The 20,806-nt window shown below is 44.8% G+C and overlaps 1 protein-coding gene across 2 annotated transcripts in view; it reads right to left on the reverse strand.

Moving 5' to 3' along the window:
• INTU (inturned planar cell polarity protein) overlaps positions 1–16,514 on the reverse strand; it is a 72,827-nt gene extending 56,313 nt beyond the window's left edge. For both annotated transcript variants that reach the window (XM_075860473.1, XM_075860472.1), the window contains exon 1: positions 16,202–16,514. In XM_075860473.1, the coding sequence (XP_075716588.1) occupies positions 16,202–16,311 (110 nt within the window). In that variant the 5' untranslated portion in view covers positions 16,312–16,514. The remainder of the gene's footprint in view (positions 1–16,201) is intronic.
• Between the last annotated feature and the right edge of the window lie 4,292 nt (positions 16,515–20,806).

Here is a 20,806-nt window from a genome sequence, read left to right on the forward strand (position 1 = left end):
GATCCACAACACTAAAAAAAACACATTATTATGTGCAGACCGCTAAGAAAGTGCGGTCAACCTTTGCGCTGCCATGATATACCGCTTATTGCAATACACCAACAAGAAAGCCCATCTCCAGCCTTTATTGCTACAGACTTGACAAGAGCAGGACTTAGCAAACGATACAGCTGCTCTGTATAGAGAATACAAAGTAGCTGTATCTCAAAAAGTAAAACTAATTTTTAATAAAAACTATTTTGAAAGCACCAATCACACGGACTAACCTATTATTAAAAAAAAACGCCATTCAAAGGTTACATAGCCTTTAAGGCTGTATTCTCACACTGCATTTAGATGCGTTTTTGAGAGTGTTTTTAATGGTGTTTGATGCCTTTTTTTAGTGCAGCCAAATTTTACATTAAAGTCCATGGTAAAATCTAAAATGTACTACATATAACTGTATTTCAGTTTGCATCATTTTTGTGGTCAGTGGCGTTATTAGTATGCTCCGGATATGGTAATTTTTCAGCCATTTTTTTTCCATAGGCTTCTGTATAGGACTTCAAAACAAAAAAACCATGTACAAAAATTACACTTAATGAAAAAAGCCACCAAATCCTCATGAAATATTTTAGAAGCTTTTTTTGATGCAGTTTAGAATTGCCCAAATAATTCTGTGTGTGGTGTGAAGGAGGTCTTAGGACTCCTTTTATACTATATGTCAGATGTCGTTTGTATACAGAGACTTCCTTATAGTGGCACTCCACCCAACAGAATGTGCCAGATTCATTAACAGGGTACAGTTGACGGATCTGGTTTAGGCATAAAAACAACATTCATCCTAACAAAAAAGTGCAGAAGAGCCACAGCATGTGTTCAGGGTATGTGTTGTGATCCAACTGGGAAAAAAGCAAAAAAAAAACAAAAAAAAAAAAACCTCACTTCCTCTAACAAAACAAAAAATGAATAGCTAAGGCTCTGTTCACATCTGCGTTGGGGTCCCATTCTGACATTCCGTCTGAGGTTTCCACCATCAGAACGGGACCCTGAGCAGACACAATCCATCGTTTTTACGGAAGCAATAACGTAGTCGACTACGCTATTGCTTCTGGCAAAACTACGGGTCCAGTGCACAAAAGAGAAACGGAAAACAGGGGCACCGGCTCCTTCACCATGGTGATGGGGACGGAAACCTCTGGTTCCATCAGTGTCAGTTTGTGTCTGCTCAGGGTCCCGTTCTGATGGAAACCGCCGACGGAACGTCAGAATGGGACCACAACGCAGATATGAACAGAGCCTAATTTAAACATTTGCCTAAATTAATACCTACAATTTTAGGTATTAAATGCGGTATAAACAGGATCCTGTTCAGCTCTATGTGTAGCTATACTTTATGTAAAAGCTTGGATCCATTTAAAAGGATATTACTATCACAGAAAGTGCTGGGAAATCACTGGTATATGCCATCACTTTCTGAACAGTGGGGGTCCAACTACCAGGACACCTCCACGGTTTGTTTCTGCACAGCGGCACTCAGGGCCACCTGCTGTGTAGGGAACTCCGCTCTATACAAGTGAATGCGGCTGTGATGTAGTTTCCTGTATAGCACTGCGGCCCCTTCATACTTAGGAATGGTGGGGGTCCTGGCTGTCGGACCCTCCCAATCAGAAAGTGAAATTCCATTACTAGCAATATGCATATCCTAACAATATGCCATGTATAAATCAGACTTAGGGCAAAAATATAATGTGAAAAAGGGCTAACCAAGTGGGACGCACTCTTTTGGGTCCGCTTCGATTAGTTATAGCCATGAACAGCTCGGCTCACGAATTTAAAAACTATAGACCAGCTAGACACTTATTGATCTCTTCACGCTGTCAAGTTTCCTGTATAGGTAAATGAAGCATAAGTATTTACAATGAATTAGTGAGACCCCCTACATTCCAAGAAGAGGTCAAAGCAGATAACTGTGCAACATATAAAGAAAGAAATGGTTGGCACTACCTTCACTTGTGGCGTCTCAGGTGTATATGCCTGCTGAGACTTGTGGCTCGATGACCTTTTTTCAGTGCGCGTAAAAGTAAGGCATAGGCATATATCCAGAATATAGAACAGACTGCACGGCACTCACCGCTTTCAAAAGGTTCCTTTATTCTATGTAGAGGCAGGCATAACACGGGAGATAAGACAGTTGGCCTACGACCGTTTCACGGCCTCCAGACGCTTTATCAAAGTAGAAAACTCCTATAACCTTGAGTGCAGCTTTCTGTGTATTTTCTATCTACGTTAACTGAAAATCCACTTGATATCTTATGACATATCACATGGTCTTGAGTGAAGCTGAATGGGGTTTTCAGGCACAGACTCCTCAGATAGCATCTGAAGACAAGTCTCTAAAGGCCCTTTTACACCAGCCGATAATCGGCCGGTGCAGCGAGTGCCGATCAACGAGACGTCAATCGGCGCTCATTTGTTCCTGTCACATGGAGCTATGGATGGGGACAAGCAATCTTTACTCCGATCGCTCGTCCCCATACATTATCATCATGTCGGCAGCGCGTCTCCTGGTTTACACAGGGAGATGTGCTGCCGACCACAATATTTTTCTTTTTTAAAACGATACGATCAGCAGATGAATTAGCGCTTGCTCGTCCGTCTGATGATCGCTGCCCTGTTTACACAGGGTAATTATCAGCAACAAGCATTCTATGAATGATTGTTTGCCCGATAATTGCCAAGTGTAAAACCCCCTTAAGATAGGCAATTGCTCACAGTTACTAATATCCAAAGATCTATTCCAATTGAATACACATTAGCAAATGTGAGCATTAAAAATTTACATCCATGAAAGCAGTGAACAGGGGAGAGGAAGCGGCTGACGTTACAGAAGCAGTACTGTGTAAACAGTAACCAAATCCAAAATAGGATGGCACCATCAAACATACTATTGTTACCATCATGTTTACAAACCAACACAGTAGCTGTTCTTACGGAGAAGCATCATACTAACATCTTGAAACCCAACTGGCAATCAGGGGCGGATTGGCCATTGTAATTACTGTGAAGATTCCCAGTGGGCCGCTGGGCTGCCTAGCCGTCCATCCTTCTTCTGCGGTTAAATTTATTTCAAGTATGTTTTCTCCATGGCCATCCGCCGCTCGGCTTCTGGCCAGTGTGAGAATTAGGCCAGCGTCGGGACGTTCTGTGTGGAGCTGCCGTCACCCTCAATACTTGTCTCCGCCTCCTCCTCTCCGAACACCTCTTGGCCCGCGGCAGCTGCGACGCCGCCATTATCATCATCTTCCGGCTCCTGAGCTGAGCCAACTTACATTTAAAGAGGCTCTGTCACCAGATTATAAGTGCCCTATCTCCCACATAATCTGATCGGTGCTGTAATGTAGATAACAGTGGTTTTTATTTTAAAAAACAATCAATTTTGAGCAAGTTATGAACAATTTTACATTTATGCGAATTAGGAGTATGACGCTGACCAATCTGCGTCATACACTTCTCTCCATTCATGTCCATTTGTACTCAGCACAGCGTGATCTCGCAAAAATTTTTGAGAACTGTTTTAAATCTACATTAAGCAGGGATCTTAGCCTGTAACTAGCACAGACGGATGGATCCTTGCCCTCCTTCGGGATAACCACTAAAGGTGCTTTCAAAGAGTCCGAAGCGACCCAACTACTCGACACTATTGCATTAAGGGCCTCCAAGAACCCATCCGATAATTGATCAATAAACATTTTATAGTAGCCAACAGCTAGTCCGTCAGAGCCTGGAGCTTTCCCCGATTTGGTATCTTTCAATGCCCTGGAAAGTTCATCGAGAGAGGGGGTGACCCAATGTAGAACAAGCCTCCGCTGATGGCTTCATCTGGTCTTCCTCAGTTATGTATTTATTTATGTCTACACGAGTGGGTGGAGAATGTGGCTCTAGCTGGTATAGAGAAGAATAGAACTCCGGAAAGGAACGGGCGATAACCTTTGTGCCCGCAGAAAAAGTGATATGAGGAACATATTTTGAGGCTCGCAGTGTTCTCAAGGCGTTGGCCAAAATTTTCCCTGCTTTATTTCCACACTCATGGAATATTCTACGGCATTTGACCAATGCCGCTTTAGCTTTCACTTCATATAGTGATCTAAGTTCCTCCCGAAGAGACATCAAAACGCTCCTAGTGTCCTGTGACTGACATAGTTTATGTTTGGTTTCAACCTCTCTAATCCATGTCAACAGGCCATTCGCCTTCGCTGTCCTCTCCCTCTTGAGTCTCGCACCCCACTTGATGAAAAACCCGCGTATATAACATTTATGAGCCTCCCAGAGAGTTAGTGGGTTTGACACCGATCCGGAGTTAGTAGAGAAATACATTTCCAACACTCGTTTTATTTCGGACTGAGCTTCAGAGTAATTAAGCAGAAACTCCATAAGTTTCCAGCAGACCTGTGTCAAGGAAGGGGGAGAGGGGGAGAGGGAGAGGGAAGAGAGAGAGAGAAACTGGCGAATGATCTGATAAAAGGAGACGTATGTATATCTGCTCTCACTACTCTATCAAGATGAAAGTGGCTTATAAAAAAAATAGTCTAGTCTATTCTGGAGAACATATCATGAGTAGCTGAATAATAGGATAATCACGAGCTCCCGGGTATAGAGTCCTCCATGCATCCACCAATTGGTGCTCGTGTATAGCGGTTTTAAGGGATCGGAGCTGTGAAAAAGAAAGATGAGAAGCACCTCTCGAGGCATCCAGATGACGCTCCAAAGCTACATTAAAAAGACACCGCCCACTATAAATAATGCCCTCACCAAAAGACTGAAGTTGTTCCAAGTAGTCAGCAAGCGCAACCTGAAAAAAAACAAAACCTAGGAGAAAGGAACGGTTGAAATGGAAAAGAAGAGTGGGGAATACGCTAGGGAAGTCAAAAGAAACCGGAGAAGCTCGTCCAGCGAGATACTCGAGGAATAAACCTAGGGGGAGAGTAAGTAAGGCACCCAAGGAAGTGGAGACCACCTCCCGTAAAGCTGTTGAAAATACTACCAACGACAGATAGTTACCCCACTAAGTAATGTACAAGTAACATGAATAACCTTTGTAAGTGTGAAAAGCCCAAACCAATAATCATAAACTGCCAAGCAAAATGCGCTCCATATAAGCAACGGACATATAACTAGTGACATCATATTAGCAAACAGTAAACAATTAAAAAAAATAAAAAATACTGTTAGAGTCAACCGGCCTGAACATGAGGCTACACCACTAACAAGAATATGACTACATGCACAGCTAATTGACTGAACCAGTAATCGTCCCTGCAATGGTTTGCCATTAACTCTACCACTCTTTTGTACGTGCATAGGCCATCTAACAAAATGAGCCCAATATAGGCATTGGACAATAAACTAAGGACGTCATAGTAGCCACCAGTAAACCACGTCAAGAAATACACTGGCAGAACCCACCGACATGAACATGAGGCCAACCCTCTAATAAGGAAATAACTGCCTATAAAAAGTCACTAAATTGAACCAGTAAGCGTCCCTGCAATGGTTCGCAAGTAGCCCAAACCCCTTTTGTAAGTGGGACAAGTCCAAAACACCGCAAGTACAAGAATCCCAAGTTGTGCGCATTTTGATGGGCAATATAAGCCATTGACCTCTTATCAGCCACTAATAAACCAAACAAATAGCGCATTTTGAGAGACAACTGGCTTGAACATGCGGTCACCTCTCAGATAAGGATATGACATCATGTAAGGTCAGGAAAAGAACCATTAAACATCTCACCATTAGTTTGCAAATAACGCTAAAACCCTCTGTAAGGGAGAGGATTCCGACACTTTTGCAAGTACAAAAATCGTAAACTGCCCCATAAGATGTACCCCATATAAGCCAAGATCATCCAACTAATGAGTTCACATAGTCATTCAAATAGCATACAGTGGGGAATAACCAATATGGACATGAGGTCAGTTCCCAGATATGAACATGAGCACATGCAAATCCAGAAAGTTGAACAAAGTAGTGTCTCTTCTATGGAAGTTGTTGCCTCGCAGGTCTAAGACGTTGCGGTCTAGGCTGGCTCGGATCCATACGACGGGTCTGTCTTCTTCTAGACGGGCGATGGTTCAGGGAAGCAGCAATCCAGTCTGGAATGTCAATCGGTGGAGCATCAACAAAGGTAAAAAGAGCAGGCAAATCTTGTGGAGAATGCACCGTGCGCACAACCCCCTTTTTTCTTAACAATGAGATGAAACGGAAATCCCCACATATAGGTCGCTTCAGCCTCTCTGATTATGTCCAGCAATGGACACATCATGCGTCTCATTAGTAATGTACGAGCTGAAAGATCAGGGAGAATATGGATGTCAGCACCTCAAAATTCCAAGTGACCCATGTTACGCATCTTGCGCATTAAATGCTCCTTTACAGTGAAATAATGAATACTGCATACAATGTCCTGAGATCTATCCAGGTCTTGTGACATGGGACCCAATGCTCTATGAACTCTTTCCAGCTCAATGTGGTTGTCCGGTGGCTCCCCTAAAATTTTGTTAAACATTTCCGTCACCATGGCTCGGAGATGGTCTCCCTCCTTTGCTTCTGGTAAACCCCGTATACGCACATTATTGCGCCTATTTCTATTCTCTAAGTCGTCATGTTCTAGGGCCATAGATTGTAACAACGACTGATGAGAACGAAGTTGAGTCTCTAACCTGTCCAGCCTGTCTCCATGAGAAAATGTCTGCTGCTCTATGGCCGAGACACGAGAACACATTTGTTCCACCGTACGGTTCACCTCCTCCAAACATGTGCGTAGCATTTTCTCCATTCTGGCCAACATGTTATCAAAAAAACTTCTGGTCGGAAGATGTTTAAGGGCCTCAGACAGGTCTAGTCAATGGAGTCTCATCCATGGAGGCCAGTGAAACTGGGCCAGGTGACCACCTAATAGGGGATCCCCCAGAACCAGGGCTAGCAGTCGGAGTGACTAGTGGATCCAAGGGGGAAGACGCACCTGATACAACACCTGAGCGGTGAGGAGAGACTGCAGCCTGCCGCTGTGAAGACGAGCCGGGTGCAGTGGCCGCCACGATGGATTCCTTCGGTCTTTGTGAAATGCATGGCCGCAAGAAGCGGGATAGCAAAGATGCCGGGGTAACCTTTTCAGAAGACATGAGGGACTTCCCTCGGGGCATAGCTCGACAAACCAGGCTCTTGCAAGTCGTTGTTAAGTTTAATATCTCGTTAGTAATCACGGTTGGCGGGAGCTCCGAAGCTCTGCGTCTTTCTTCCTCACATGCCAAAAACACTTTTAAGGCTAAAACAGCCTGGTCACTGAAGGGTTAAAGGGCCTTAGGCTACATCACTTAATTTTTACGGCGCTCTAGTCTAAGTGCCCTAATAGGATGCCTGTCAGCTTTACACTGACAGGCACAATACACCGTGATCAAACGATAGCATCTCCAAGTCCCTAACCAAATGCCTTTTCATGGAAAAAGAACTACACATAATTGGTATAACAGTGTATGCTTTTTTTCATCTTGCCTACCAAAAAAAAAAAACGGAATAAAACCTGATCAAACCATGACGACTGATTTCCATCCCATATATTTCACAGTCACAGAAGCTACTCCTAGGTAGTCCTAGATGGGACACGGTCAGATTGCGCCTCTCATTCGCAGGAAAGTCCCCAAAAGCATAGTTGATAATTCTCTGATCGATGGGGGTCCCACCACCGATTGTGAGAACTTGCATGCGCCGCTCCCACACAGTCCAAAAGGAAGGTCTTCGGCCGAGCGACATCCGGCGCCATTTTCATGTGGACCGGAAGCCGCGGCCGGACAGATGACGACTTCCGGTCGCGGCTTCCGTCCATATGTTGAGAAGCAAGGACTACGAGCGGAGGGAGTGGCAGGAGCGGAGGCAGTGGCGGCGGCAGGAGCAGGTAATTATGTTTGTGTATGTTCGTGTATATTGTATCTAATCCTCCTACACTCTGCATTCGCTCAAAAAAATGGCGGCACACAGTGTAGGAGGTTTGAACATTTAACCCCCTCCTTTCTCCTGGCACTAGCCAGGATAAAGGAGGGGGGATTCTTTGAGCGAGTGTGTATTCTCCAAATTTGCAGCATAAAGCAATGAGGTTGCTTTACCACATGCCAATGCTGCAATTTTGGGAATGGCTCCCTCTAGTGACCAGCACATGGAATTGTTATAAATTAGAACCTAATTTATAATATTTCCTGACTTGTGAAAAAATTAAAACAATGTGTAATTATTTATGTACTAACAGTTAAACTTTAAGGAAGGTGTGAGGAGAGCTCCATGTAGCAGCCTTGCATATCTGGTCTAGGGATGCTTCTGCTCTCTTAGCCCAGGAAGTGGACACAGCCCTGGTGGAGTGAGCCCTGAAGAACTCTGGAGGCAGGAAATTCTGATTTACATAAGCTAAATGTATGGCCTGTTTGATCCATCTTGCTATAGTGGATCTACTGGCTGCCAAACCTTTGTTAGGACCCTGGAACTGAATAAACACATTTTCTGAGGTTCTTAAATTCTTAGTGATATTTAGACACTGGACCAGGCATCTCCTTATGCCCAGGCAGTTAAACTGCTGCTCCCTTGGATTATTAGGGGAATCACAAAAGGAGGGTTGGTCTAAATTAAATAAAAGACACTACTTTAGGATGGAACCCTGGTGAAGTTTTCAAGATTACTATCTTCTAATAGTAGGGTATATGGAGGAAAGGCAGAGAGTGCCTGTATCTCACTTACTCTACGTGCTGACGTGATAGCTAACAAAAATGTCATTTTGAGTGTCAGCATCTTTAGGGTTCTGGAGTCTCGTGGTTCGAACGGTGAATTTGTCATAGCCTGGAGAACAATATTTAAGTCCCATGGAGGAACCGAGGACCTAATCTGGAGTTTAAGCCTAGAAAAGGCTGTCAGAAAACTCCTGACCCAGGGGTGTTCCGCCAATCTGAAATTAAAAAAAAAAAAAAAAAAAAAAAAGGAGCTGAATGCGGAAATTTTAACTCTTAAGGTGTTTGGCTTGAGGTTGAGAACATCTAGTATCAAAGGGATATCAGTTTTGGCTAGGGGATCTATATTAATTTCCACAAAATGTATAAATGCCTTCCAGGCTCTCAGATATATCTTAGAGGTAACCTGTTTCTTGCTTGCTAGCAGAGTGGAAATAACAGACTGAGAACCCTCTGTGTCTAAGGATTATCCTTTCGGTTTCCAGGCTGTCAGATGAAGCTTTTGTATTTCTGGGTGCATTACTGGGCCCTAGTATAGATCTGATATGGTCGGGAGAATCAAAGGATGATCGGAGGACATTCTCCTTAACCATGTGAACCATGGTTTCTATGGCCAGAAGGGGGCTACTAGTATTATTGAAGCCCTGTCTTCCCTGATCTTTCTTATCACCCTTGGAAGAAGACATAAAGGGGGGGGGGGGGGGCATAACCGCTCTCCAGACTCCAACACTGGGAAAATGCATCTATCGCTGTTGGGTAGTCTGTGGGATCCAGGAAGAAGAGTCTTTTGACCTTTCCGTTCTCTCTGGACGTAGACAGGTCTATTGAGGGAACCCCGCCCCCCCATTTGAAAACAATCTTCTGAAATATTTCTGTATTCAGAGACCATTCTGACTGGCGTAACCTCTTCAGGCTTAGGAAGTCCGCCACCTGGTTGTCCTTTCCCTTTAGGTGGACAGCTGAGAGGGTTAACATGTGGCGCTCTGCCAGAGAAAATATTTGGGAAGATAAATTCATCAGTGGAAATTATGTCGTCCCTCCCTGATGATTTATGCAAGCCACTGTAGTGGTGTTGTCTGAATATATCTTCACATTCTGACCTGAAATTGCTGGTATAGAGTTTTTCATCTGTGAAAAACCGCTGCCAGCTCCCTGAAGTTGGAAGACCTTTGTGCGTCGTAATGAGCTCCCCAAAAGCAGGGACTTGCATCCATAGTTATGTTGAGAGTAGGTGTTGTTACCCATGGAATGCCCTGCCGGAGGTTCTCCCTGTTTAACCATCATCTGAGAGACAGTCTAGAATGTCACCTTGTAGAGCCCTGGACCTGAAACGAGCCCACAATATTGAGGATGCATGACATCATGGAGGCCCAGAACGGACACAGCTTTCCTGAAAGATGTCGTATGGTTTAAATATAGCTCTGAGACCCTATCTATGAGGGGATTGATCTTCCCTTCTGGAAGGAAGGACATCTGCCTGGAGGAGTTTAGAAGAATCCCTAGAAAAGACATCTGTTTGAGGGGATCAAGTTTGATTTTTTTAGATTTATGTTCCATCCCAGGTTCACCAGGATAGAACAAATTACCTCTATCTGCTGAATCAGGGTCTGAGTTGTTTCCACCACTATTAGGAAATAGTCTATGTAGGGAATCAGGAGGATGTCTTTCGTACTGATGTAGGACGACATTTCAGCTATTAATTTTGTAAAAACACTTGGGGCTTGTGAAGTGCCAAAGGGGAGTACTCTGTACTGGAAGTGAAACAAGGATCTGTTGAGGGTAAGGGTATGTGCACACACACTAATTACGTCCGTATTTGACGGACGTATTTCGGCCGCAAGTCCCGGACCGAACACATTGCAGGGAGCCGGGCTCCTAGCATCATACTTATGTACGATGCTAGAAGTCCCTGCCTCGCTGCAGGACAACTGTCCCGTACTGTAAACATGATTATACTACGGGACAGTTGTCCTGCAGCAAGGCAGGGACTCCTAGCGTCGTACATAAGTATGATACTAGGAGCCCGGCTCCCTGCACTGTGTTCGGTCCGGGACTTGCGGCCGAAATACGTCCGTCAATTACGGACGTAATTAGTGTGTGTGCACATACCCTTACTGTTAACCTTAGATGTTCTTGGTGAGGACTGCATATTTGTACATAATATGCATCCTCCAGATCCAGTGATGCCATCACACAGTCCTTGGAGAGGAGATTTATGGTTGAGGAAATGCTCTCCATGCAGAATTTTTTTGTCTGTCAAGTATGGATTTAGTTTTTTTTAAATTTATTATGACCCTGTATTTCCCTTCCGGTTTCTTCACAAGGAAGAGGGGAATAAAAGACTTTGCCTGTTTCTGTACTTGGGACCTGAATCAACACCCCTTTTTTCTGACTATAGGGCTTTTTGTTTTTCTAAATTCCTTGGGGTCTTTGTAGGAAAGAATCTGTCTGGAGGAAGGGATCTGAACTCTACCATTCCTAGGATCCATTGGTTTGCCGAGATTTTCCCCCAATTTTTGTAAGATAGGGATAGACAACCCCCCACCATGGATCTTCTGGTGTCATTGTTGGTGGTCTCTGTTCTTGGGGTCATTTTGAGACCTGAGAAGGAAGCCCTTGTTCTTAGGGAACTTCGAGGCCCTGAATTCCTGTCCCCTGGGTTTAAGTTTTTTATTTAACCTTTTGGGACGAAAGGAATCCATTGGCTTTCCTTGTGTAGGGAACCCCTTTTTTCTATCAGATGCTTTCTCTAATAGGTCATCTAGAGAGGCCCAAATAGAATATCTTCAGAGCAGGGAATTGCACATAATATCCCTTTTGAACCAGTGTCCCCTTCCAGGATTTTAGCCAGATAGCCCTTCTAGCGGAGCTTGAGAGGGCAGCTGATTTGGGCAGAGAGGCGCACAGAATCTATCGAGGCGTCGGCCAGAAAATCTGCTGCCTTAGAAAATACTGAAAGGGAGGAGAGTATTTGATCCCTAGGAGTCTCGTCTCTAATGTGAAGCTGTAATTGTGCTAGCCACATTTTTAGAGACCTAAAGAGACACAAGTGGCCCTGGCTTAAAAGCCCCTGCAGAAGCTTCCCAGGCCCCTTTGAGGTAATAATCTGCCTTCCTATCCATGATTGTATAAGGAACCTAGATCCTCAAAAAGGGAAGAGCACTCTTCCTAGATATTTTTGCCGCTGGGGCATCCAGTCTAGGGGAATTATCCCATTCTCTGCAGACCTCTTCATCAAATGGATATTTCCTTTTAAGGAACTTAGAAAAACCAAATCTTTCTATCTGGGCTTTTCCATTCCCACTTGATGAGACTTGTTACGTTCCTATAGTGGGGAAAGTTTGTCTGCAGTTTGGGCCCTAAGCCTTCGAACATAATGTCCTGTACAGAACGGGGTACTTTTGGGTCCTCAATATTCATCATTGCTCTTACAGTTTTAAGGAGCTGATCGATATCTTCTGCTAGGAACAAATTTTTTCCTCCCCCACCCTCATCAGAGGTACTATCTGAAGAGCTTAGTTCTCCTTCTTCTAACTGAAAATCCTCTTCAGCAGAAGAATCAGATAAACTCATCAGACTAGAAGTGGATGGTTGATCCTTTTTGCTTAGGGACGGAAAGGAATTTTTGCCCTTACAATGTCCTTAATGCTTGATGCCAGACTTGTAGACTCTTCAATGATTATTTTGTCTAAACAAATCTGGGATAGTCTTTTATTATAGGTAGGTAGGTGCTAGATTTTTATTGCAAACTGCACACTCTTTGTTACAGGTTTTTTCCCAATTTATTTCTAGGAGTTTCCCTGACCTAAAAAATGTGTACAAGAGAAGCGAACAGTATTAGCAGAAAAAAAGGGGGGTTTCTTTTTCTTACCCTATGTAAGTCTTGCCACCTCTTCAAGTACCGGACTAGAGGATCTTGTGGCATCCGAGCTGTCAGTGCGTCCTGCTGTTTCTCTTGTCATTTCCATTCTGGAAGGAGATGCTGGAGACTGTGGCTCTGTTTGTTCAGGCCTAAATAGGCCTGGGACTGGCTGGGGAGGCCCTTGGCTTCGAACACCATGAAGCCCCTCCTCCCCATTAGGGCCGCCGGAAACACCACTTCCTGGGATGTGGGAACATCACCCGCCGGAAGTGACGCGCCACCGCGACCGGAAGTCTCGCAAGAATGTGCCAGAAGCCACCAACACCGGGATATGCGTACCAGCTCCCAAGGAGCTGAACATGGCCCAGGGAGAACTGCTCTCCCTCCAGAGGAAGATCCCACACCGTGGGACCTGAATCCCCTCCAAGGAGGGAAGTGATGAACCGGGAGAGGAGGGAGTACCTACCCCAGGCTTAAGGTTGCTCCCTCCAGAGGAGACATATCATCCAGAGCACCCCTAGGGAGAGACGGTAAGAACCTACTAGGGGGTCTGCAATCCAGGGAGAAATGCTTTTCCAACAGGTCAATCCCATCTGGAGGCCAGGAAACCTGACCGGGTGTGTGTAGAGGTGTGTCCTTTTTATATCATCAGGCTTCCTGTCCAGTGAATTGGATGTCTCTCCAGGGGTGCTGTCATAGGTGAAATGCTAAAGGATCAATTTGATTCCCCACATCACTAGTGCAGTAGATCACACATGCAGTATGCTTCTCAACATTAGGTCGCTTTTAGACGTCCATAATCTGGAAGTATTACGTTAGCAAGTCCCAGATTCCCTGTAGCTTAAAGAGGCTCTGTCACCAGATTTTGCAACCCCTATCTGCTATTGCAGCAGATAGGCGCTGCAATGTAGATTACAGTAACGTTTTTATTTTTAAAAAACGAGCATTTTTGGCAAAGTTATGACCATTTTTGTAGTTATGCAAATGAGGCTTGCAAAAGTCCAAGTGGGTGTGTTTAAAGTAAAAGTCCAAGTGGGCGTGTATTATGTGCGTACATCGGGGCGTTTTTAATACTTTTACTAGCTGGGCGCTCTGACGAGAAGTATCATCCACTTCTCTTCAGAACGCCCAGCTTCTGCCAGATCACGCTGTGACGTCACTCACAGGTCCTGCATCGTGTCAGACGAGCGAGGACACATCGGCACCAGAGGCTTCAGTTGATTCTGCAGCAGCATCGGCGTTAGCAGGTAAGTCGATGTAGCTACTTACCTGCAAACGCTGATGCTGCTGCAGAATCAACTGTAGCCTCTGGTGCCGATGTGTCCTCGCTCGTCTGACACGATGCAGGACCTGTGAGTGACGTCACAGCGTGATCTGGCAGAAGCTGGGCGTTCTGAAGAGAAGTGGATGATACTTCTCATCAGAACGCCCAGCTAGTAAAAGTATTAAAAACGCCCCGATGTACGCACATAATACACGCCCACTTGGACTTTTACTTTTAAACACACCCACTTGGACTTTTGCAAGCCTCATTTGCATAACTACAAAAATGGTCATAACTTGGCCAAAAATGCTCGTTTTTTTAAAAATAAAAACGTTACTGTAATCTACATTGCAGCGCCGATCTGCTGCAATAGGAGATAGGGGTTGCAAAATCTGGTGACAGAGCCTCTTTTCTACTAGTATTTTTCCTGTTGCTAGCAGAAATCCGTACACTGTTTGAATGTATCGGTGTACCGATTCTGCTGCCTGTGAGTACAGGTAGGCGGCGGCCCCATCCTGACGTCAGATGTACACGCCCCCATCGTGACGTCAGGAAGGTCTCTCTGCCTCTATATACTATAGAGTTCTCTATAGCGTAGCAGGCAGCAGCAGAGTGCAGGGAAGAGAATGTGATGAGCTCTGCTGCTGTCCGGTCTCTAGCATGTGAAAGGCGTGAAGTATATGAAGAAGCACAGGTCTGGCGGCGGCTCTCTTGTACCCTCGCTAGACCTGCGCTTCTACTCAAGCTCACATACTAGAGACCGGACAGCAGCAGAGATCACATTCTCTTCCCTGCGCTCTGCCGCTGATTACAGCAGTGTATAGAGGGGGAAGAGGGGACAGGGAGCCGCAAGACCTGCGCTTCTGCTTCCTGACGTCACGATGGGGGTGTGCACATCTGACATGATGGGGCCACCACCCACTCGTACACACGGGCAGCAGAGCTAGAAACAGGAAAAATACAAGAAATAAAATGTAGTAGAAAAATGTCAGAGTGGCCATTTAAAACATAACACAAAAAGGAGCCCAAATTTATTAATAAAGTATATTACAAAATAGATTTATATTACACATGCTGCTAGAAAACAAAAAGTCGATCGAACGTTTAGTTACGCTTTAAGTGAACATTACTAAGATCACTGTACAACGTTCACTTGAACCGTAGGTTGTACAGGCCATAAAAATGCCGCCTTATGCGCAGGTATATCACATAAAAGGGGAATCCCCATCTCACCTTTCAGCCATCCGCTCATGCTATTGTGCTGGTATAACAAAAGACAAAAAGGTGTGGACAGCAGGAAAATGAAGGCATTTGAACAAATATCGTCCTAAATTGGGGTTGCTCTTTAACCAGTTCAGGTATTTTGGACCACACACAGTTTAGTCGTAGTTTTTTTTTGTGTGAAATTTACCAATAGGGCATTATTTTCCCAAAGTGTAACTATACTTCATAAAACTTCTGACATGTCATATTGACATGTCAGAAGTTTTGATCGGTGGGGGTCCAAGCACTGAGACCCCCACCGATCATTATAAAGAAGCTGCAGTAGTGCTCAGGTGAGCGCTGCGCCACTTAGTCTCTGATCGGCTTTTCTCAGTAAGCCGAGCGAGCAGAATATGGACTTTATGAAAGCACAGGTCCACTTTAATTGTTATACATATAGGAGGAGATATATTAAAACTGTTGTAAAGGTACAGTGCAGTAGTTGACCACGACAACCAATCAGATTCCACCTCTCATTTTTATGAGACCCTTAGTAAACGACTTGTTTTTTGCTATTGGTCATTAAAAGGGTTGTACACTACCGGACAACTGTTTTTTGGGGTCCCCCAGGATGGAACAGCGTAGTCTATTACGCTATTCCATACTTCAAAAAAATTATATACCTACGTATACCAGCCCAAAAGAAGCCAAAAGGACTCTGTTTTGGTCTCCGTCAGGATAATGGAGACCTATGAACACGTTTATCATGTATGTCGGGAGCTTTCCCAACGTACCCAAACGTAGGGCAATAACATGATGTGAATGGGGCCTAATCGGGATGGAGATAACTATACATTTGTATTTTAAATTTATTTAGCAAAATCACCTATGGAAAAAAAAGTGTTCTTGCCACATACGGGAAGCGGGGCATGCAGGAAGTATTTTTGGGAATGGGGGAAGTGTTCTTGGTGTATGCGGTAAACATACATGTAAAATTATTTTCAGTCTGTCACCTGTTTAACAAAAACAAAAGTGTAAACGCCTGTGTACGTGTGTGTATGTATATATATATATATATATATACACACATATATACATATATATATATAATGGTAGTGCTGTTACCTGGAGCAGCTACTGCAGTCAGTATATGATGATGAGCGGCTGTCCCATCCTCTTCCTCCCTCATCCACTTCTTCTTCCTCACGGGGGTTCGTGTCCCTCGACACTTCCATACTCACTTGCTGCTACAAGTTGACACCACACTGCTGCACATGACGCACAGAAATAACGTGGAGCGCGGTGTCACTGTACTCCGTCAGTCACCTCGTAACATCACACCACACTGCTGAAGTGCAAAGCGTTAGTAGCAACGGTCCCAGGTAAGTTGATAGAGCTGCCTCTTTCCGGACCACAACGTTAGTGATTGGCTCTATCGAACATGTGATATTTTCCAGCGCAGTGGATTCTGGTATATGTAGTTATTTGGGGTAAGTTGTATGTGAACCTCAATAGACCGATAAACTACATTCCCCAGAGTTCATTTCGGCCCCATGCATTGGGCTACTATGGAGATAAACGGATGATGATGCTGGTTGTTGTTCTGTACCAGACGGTACGTGCCTCGGTCTGTTCTGGGAACCTTTACATCACATCATTTTGCATCATTGTGGTTATAAAATAAGCAAAAAGCGAAAAAAATAAAGTAAAACTTGTGTTGAAGGCAAATACAAACCCCACAGGAGCTGGAAAGATATTGTTGTGGCTATTTAACCCCCTGGTTAATTACGACAGCAGTTTTGTACATTTTTGCATCACTGCGTTCCAAGACCAATCATTTTTACTTATTTTTCTTTAGTTTACGTAGCCGTATGAGAGTTTGTTTTTTTGCGTGACGAGTTGTAATTTTTTTTAATGGCACCATTTAGGGATACATACAGTATAATAATATAATGGAAACAAAATTATAACTTATTTGTTTGGGGGAGGGGGGATTAAAAACAAAGCCAGCCATTTTTTTCTTATTGTGTTCGACCTGCTGGATAAATAACAAGTTTTTTAGTACGGGTTGTGGCGATACCATTTACGTGTACTTTTTTTAAAATGTATTTTGACATAAAGCTGTTTTTTGTGTATTTTTTATTTTCGTTTTAAACGTTAAACTTTTTCTAAAAAAAACGTTTAAGTCGCACTAGGGTACTTGACCATGCGATCACTTTACCGCTGATGAACAGACATCAGGACCTAATAGGAGTACCAAAATGGCAGACCTGGGGCCTTCATTAGGCCCTAGGCTGCCATGGAAACCCATTGGCTCACCACAATCATATTGCGGGGGTACTGATGGTGACAGAAGGAGCTCCTTCACGCTAACTGCTTACATTCCGCGGGCAATTCCTCGGGCATTGCAGCAAACTGACATCTGCACCCGCACCATCCCAGCGCCGTACATTTATGTAGGTAACATAGTGGCAATGGCGACATGCGCCAACGGGTGAAAGCCTGTCATTAGATAAACATAATTATCTTATGGAATCATTTAATAATTCATGCGATGCACTTTTGTTATAGCGGTTTGACACAAGCCTGTGCTGTATGTGAAATTTATTATATGTTCCACTCTCTCTCCCCATTAGTTATAGCAGTGCTACCCCTTACAGTAAGCACAGACATTTTACCCCTGAGGGTGCTTTGTCACGTGCCGTTTTGATGCAGTTGTTCATACAGTATATAAAGCCAGTGCCATAAGTGGATCCTAAAGGGAAGTTTATACTGTAGGAAAGATTCTACTACTCCTCTTTCATGAATACACCTCTAGTTTGGCTTTCAAAAACGGCATAAAAAACTGCATCAAAACGTCACATGAGAGTGCACCCTTAGCATTAGGCTTTATTCACACGAACGTGTAATACGTCTGTGTGACGGCCGTTAAAACAATGGCCGTCACACGGACCTATGTTATGCAATGGAGCCGTTCACACGGCCGTTGTTTCAACGAACCATGTGAAGGGTGCGTTAAAAAATAAGCCATGTCCTATTTTTTTTTGCGCCCCACGAATCCCTCCATAAACTTGATGCCAGTAACAGCTTGGCACAGGGTGGAGTCACATCGCAACTGAATGCATAGAGGACAGGAAGGAAGACCTGGTTGCCAGGACTGTTTTTGAAGTCCACATGAGAACCTGGCCACTTCCTTTTGTCCAGCTCTGACATAAGCCATTGTGCAAACGGTCACAAAGATCCTGTATTCTCTGTTTAACCATAAATCAGTATAGTTAAAAACAAAACTGCTGAACAGTGTTTGACAGAACATTTATTGGCGAGTGATTTTTTTATTATTTCTGGGGCAAATGCTCTTTCTTGTTCGTTACATTGGGGGATACAGACCGTGGGTGTATTCTGTTGCCACTAGGGGGCTTGACACTATGAAATAAAAAAGCGAGTCCTCCTACAGGATATACCCTGCCCACAGACGCTGAGCTATTCAGTGTTAGCTTAGTGTCCGTAGGAGGCAGACACTTCTGCTGATAGCAGCAGAGTTTTTACCAATAATTTTCTTTTTATTTTATTCTTTCCATAAAAGAAAACAAAAACTGGGCGGAAGCTCATGTTCCGGCTTCCACAGCAGTTCACATTCCCGGGGTCGACAATCGGGTCGCAGATTTTCTCAGTCGCAAAATGGTGGATCCCAAGAGTGGTCTTTTCATCAAGACGTCTTTGACCAAATTTGTCTCAAGTGGGTTCGTCCGGACGTGAACTTGATGGCCTCCAGGTTCAATCGGCAGGTCCCCTGCTTCTTCTCCCATGCTCGGGATCTCGTGGAGTCATGGTCGGACTTCTGTCTACTCTCCTCTGGCTCTCCTGCCCCTGCTCCTCCGATGTCTCAAGGCGGAAGGGATTCCTGCCATTCTGGTATACCCGGATTGGCTTCACCGCTGTTAGTACACGGACCTCGTGTCCCTGTTGGCCGACATCCTGTGGCACTTTCCTCTCTGTCCCGACCTTCTCTTTCAGGGACCTCTCTTCCACCAGAATTTAAGGTCGCTACATTTAACGGCGTGGCTGTTGAAGTCGCCGTTCTGAGGTTTCGTGGTTTTTCAGGGCGTGTTATCTTCACTATGCTTAAGGCCAGAAAGTCCTCTTCAGCCCGCATTTACCATCATAGATGGAAGGCATACCCTGGTTGGTGTAAGGATCACAAGCTTCCCCCCTTGCGTTTTACCTTGTCCAGGATTCTATCCTTTTTACAAAGGGGTTTGGTTCACAGTTTAGCTCTCAGCTGAAGGGGCAGGTGTCTGCCCTTTCGATCTTGTTTCTTTTGCAGGGGGTGGCTCATATGGTCCCTCTTATCGTCCTCCGATTCCCTCGTGGATGTGAATTTGGTTTTGAATGTCTTACAGTCGACTCCATTTGAACCCTTGAGAGAAATCTCACTTTGTTTTCTGTCATGGAAGATGTTTTTTTTGGTTGCGGTGACCTGCAACTAGAGGTCTCTGACTTGGCGGCTTTCTTGTCGTTCTCAATTTTTGACTCTTCACCAAGACAAGGCGGCGCTCTTCATGGTGCCTTCTTTTATGCCTAAAGTGGTTTCGGCCTTCCACATGAATGAGGATATTGTCTTGCCGTCTTTTTGTCCTTCTCCCAGTCGTCCGGGGGAGCGTTCCCTCCACAACCTGGATGTTGTCTGTGCTCTGTGGATTTACCTTTCTATCACTGCTTCCTTCTGGCGGTCGGATTCCCTCTTCATCCTTCTAGAGCAGGGGTCTCAAACTCGGCCGGGTAAGTGGGCCACATATAGAAAAAATGGGAATTTGACGGGCCGCATTACTATCAAATTTGATACAATAAAAAATTATTCTTAATCAATTAGTTATTTGATCTACTATAACACTATATTATAATAATAATAATACTATATTACTATAATAATACCGCTAGGTTTAAAATTTGAGACATTTCTCCACGTGCTTATTTCAACAATCCAGTTTTCCAGTTTAAGTGTCGCTAAATGCAGTCTGGCGGCTCAGTTAGCAGTGTTTGGCAGACACACATGTCAAGATTGGGCAGCCCCTTTTTAGATAGTGCCCTCTGTGGATGCTGCCACAGTGCCCTCTGTGGATGCTGCCAGAGTGCCCTCTGTGGATGCTGCCACAGAGTCCTCTGTAGATGCTGCCACAGAGTCCTCTGTAGATGCTGCCACAGTGCCCTCTGCACATAATGCCACAGTGCCCTCTGTAGATAATGCCACAGTGCCCTCTGTAGATAATGCAACACCCCCCTAGATAATGCCACAGTGTCCTCTGTACATACTGCCACAGTGCCCTCTGTAGATGCCGACACAGTGCCCTCTGTAGATGCCGCCACAGTGCCCTCCGTAGATGCTGCCACAGTGCCCTCCGCAGATGCTGCCACAGTGCCCTCCGCAGATGCTGCCACAGTGCCCTCTGCAGATAATGCCACACACACCCCAAGTAGATAGCTCCATTGGGACTCCCTCTAGTGACGTCAAGGGATCCTCCTGGACCGGAATGTGATATCAGGGGCAACCCCAGAGCCGGAGACCCGGAGCAGAGCACTAGTATGGGCTGTGAGCCGGAACTCTGGGGAAGCCATTAACATCAGTGTTCATATATGGACAGTGATGTTAGGGGCTTGCCCAGAGCTGGAGTCCCGGAGCAGAGCTGCTTCTAGCACTCTGCCTGGGATTCCAGCTCTGCTCCTGACATCACT

The sequence above is a fragment of the Rhinoderma darwinii genome, chromosome 1, assembly GCF_050947455.1.
Source record: "Rhinoderma darwinii isolate aRhiDar2 chromosome 1, aRhiDar2.hap1, whole genome shotgun sequence".
Classification (NCBI taxonomy): domain Eukaryota; kingdom Metazoa; phylum Chordata; class Amphibia; order Anura; family Rhinodermatidae; genus Rhinoderma; species Rhinoderma darwinii.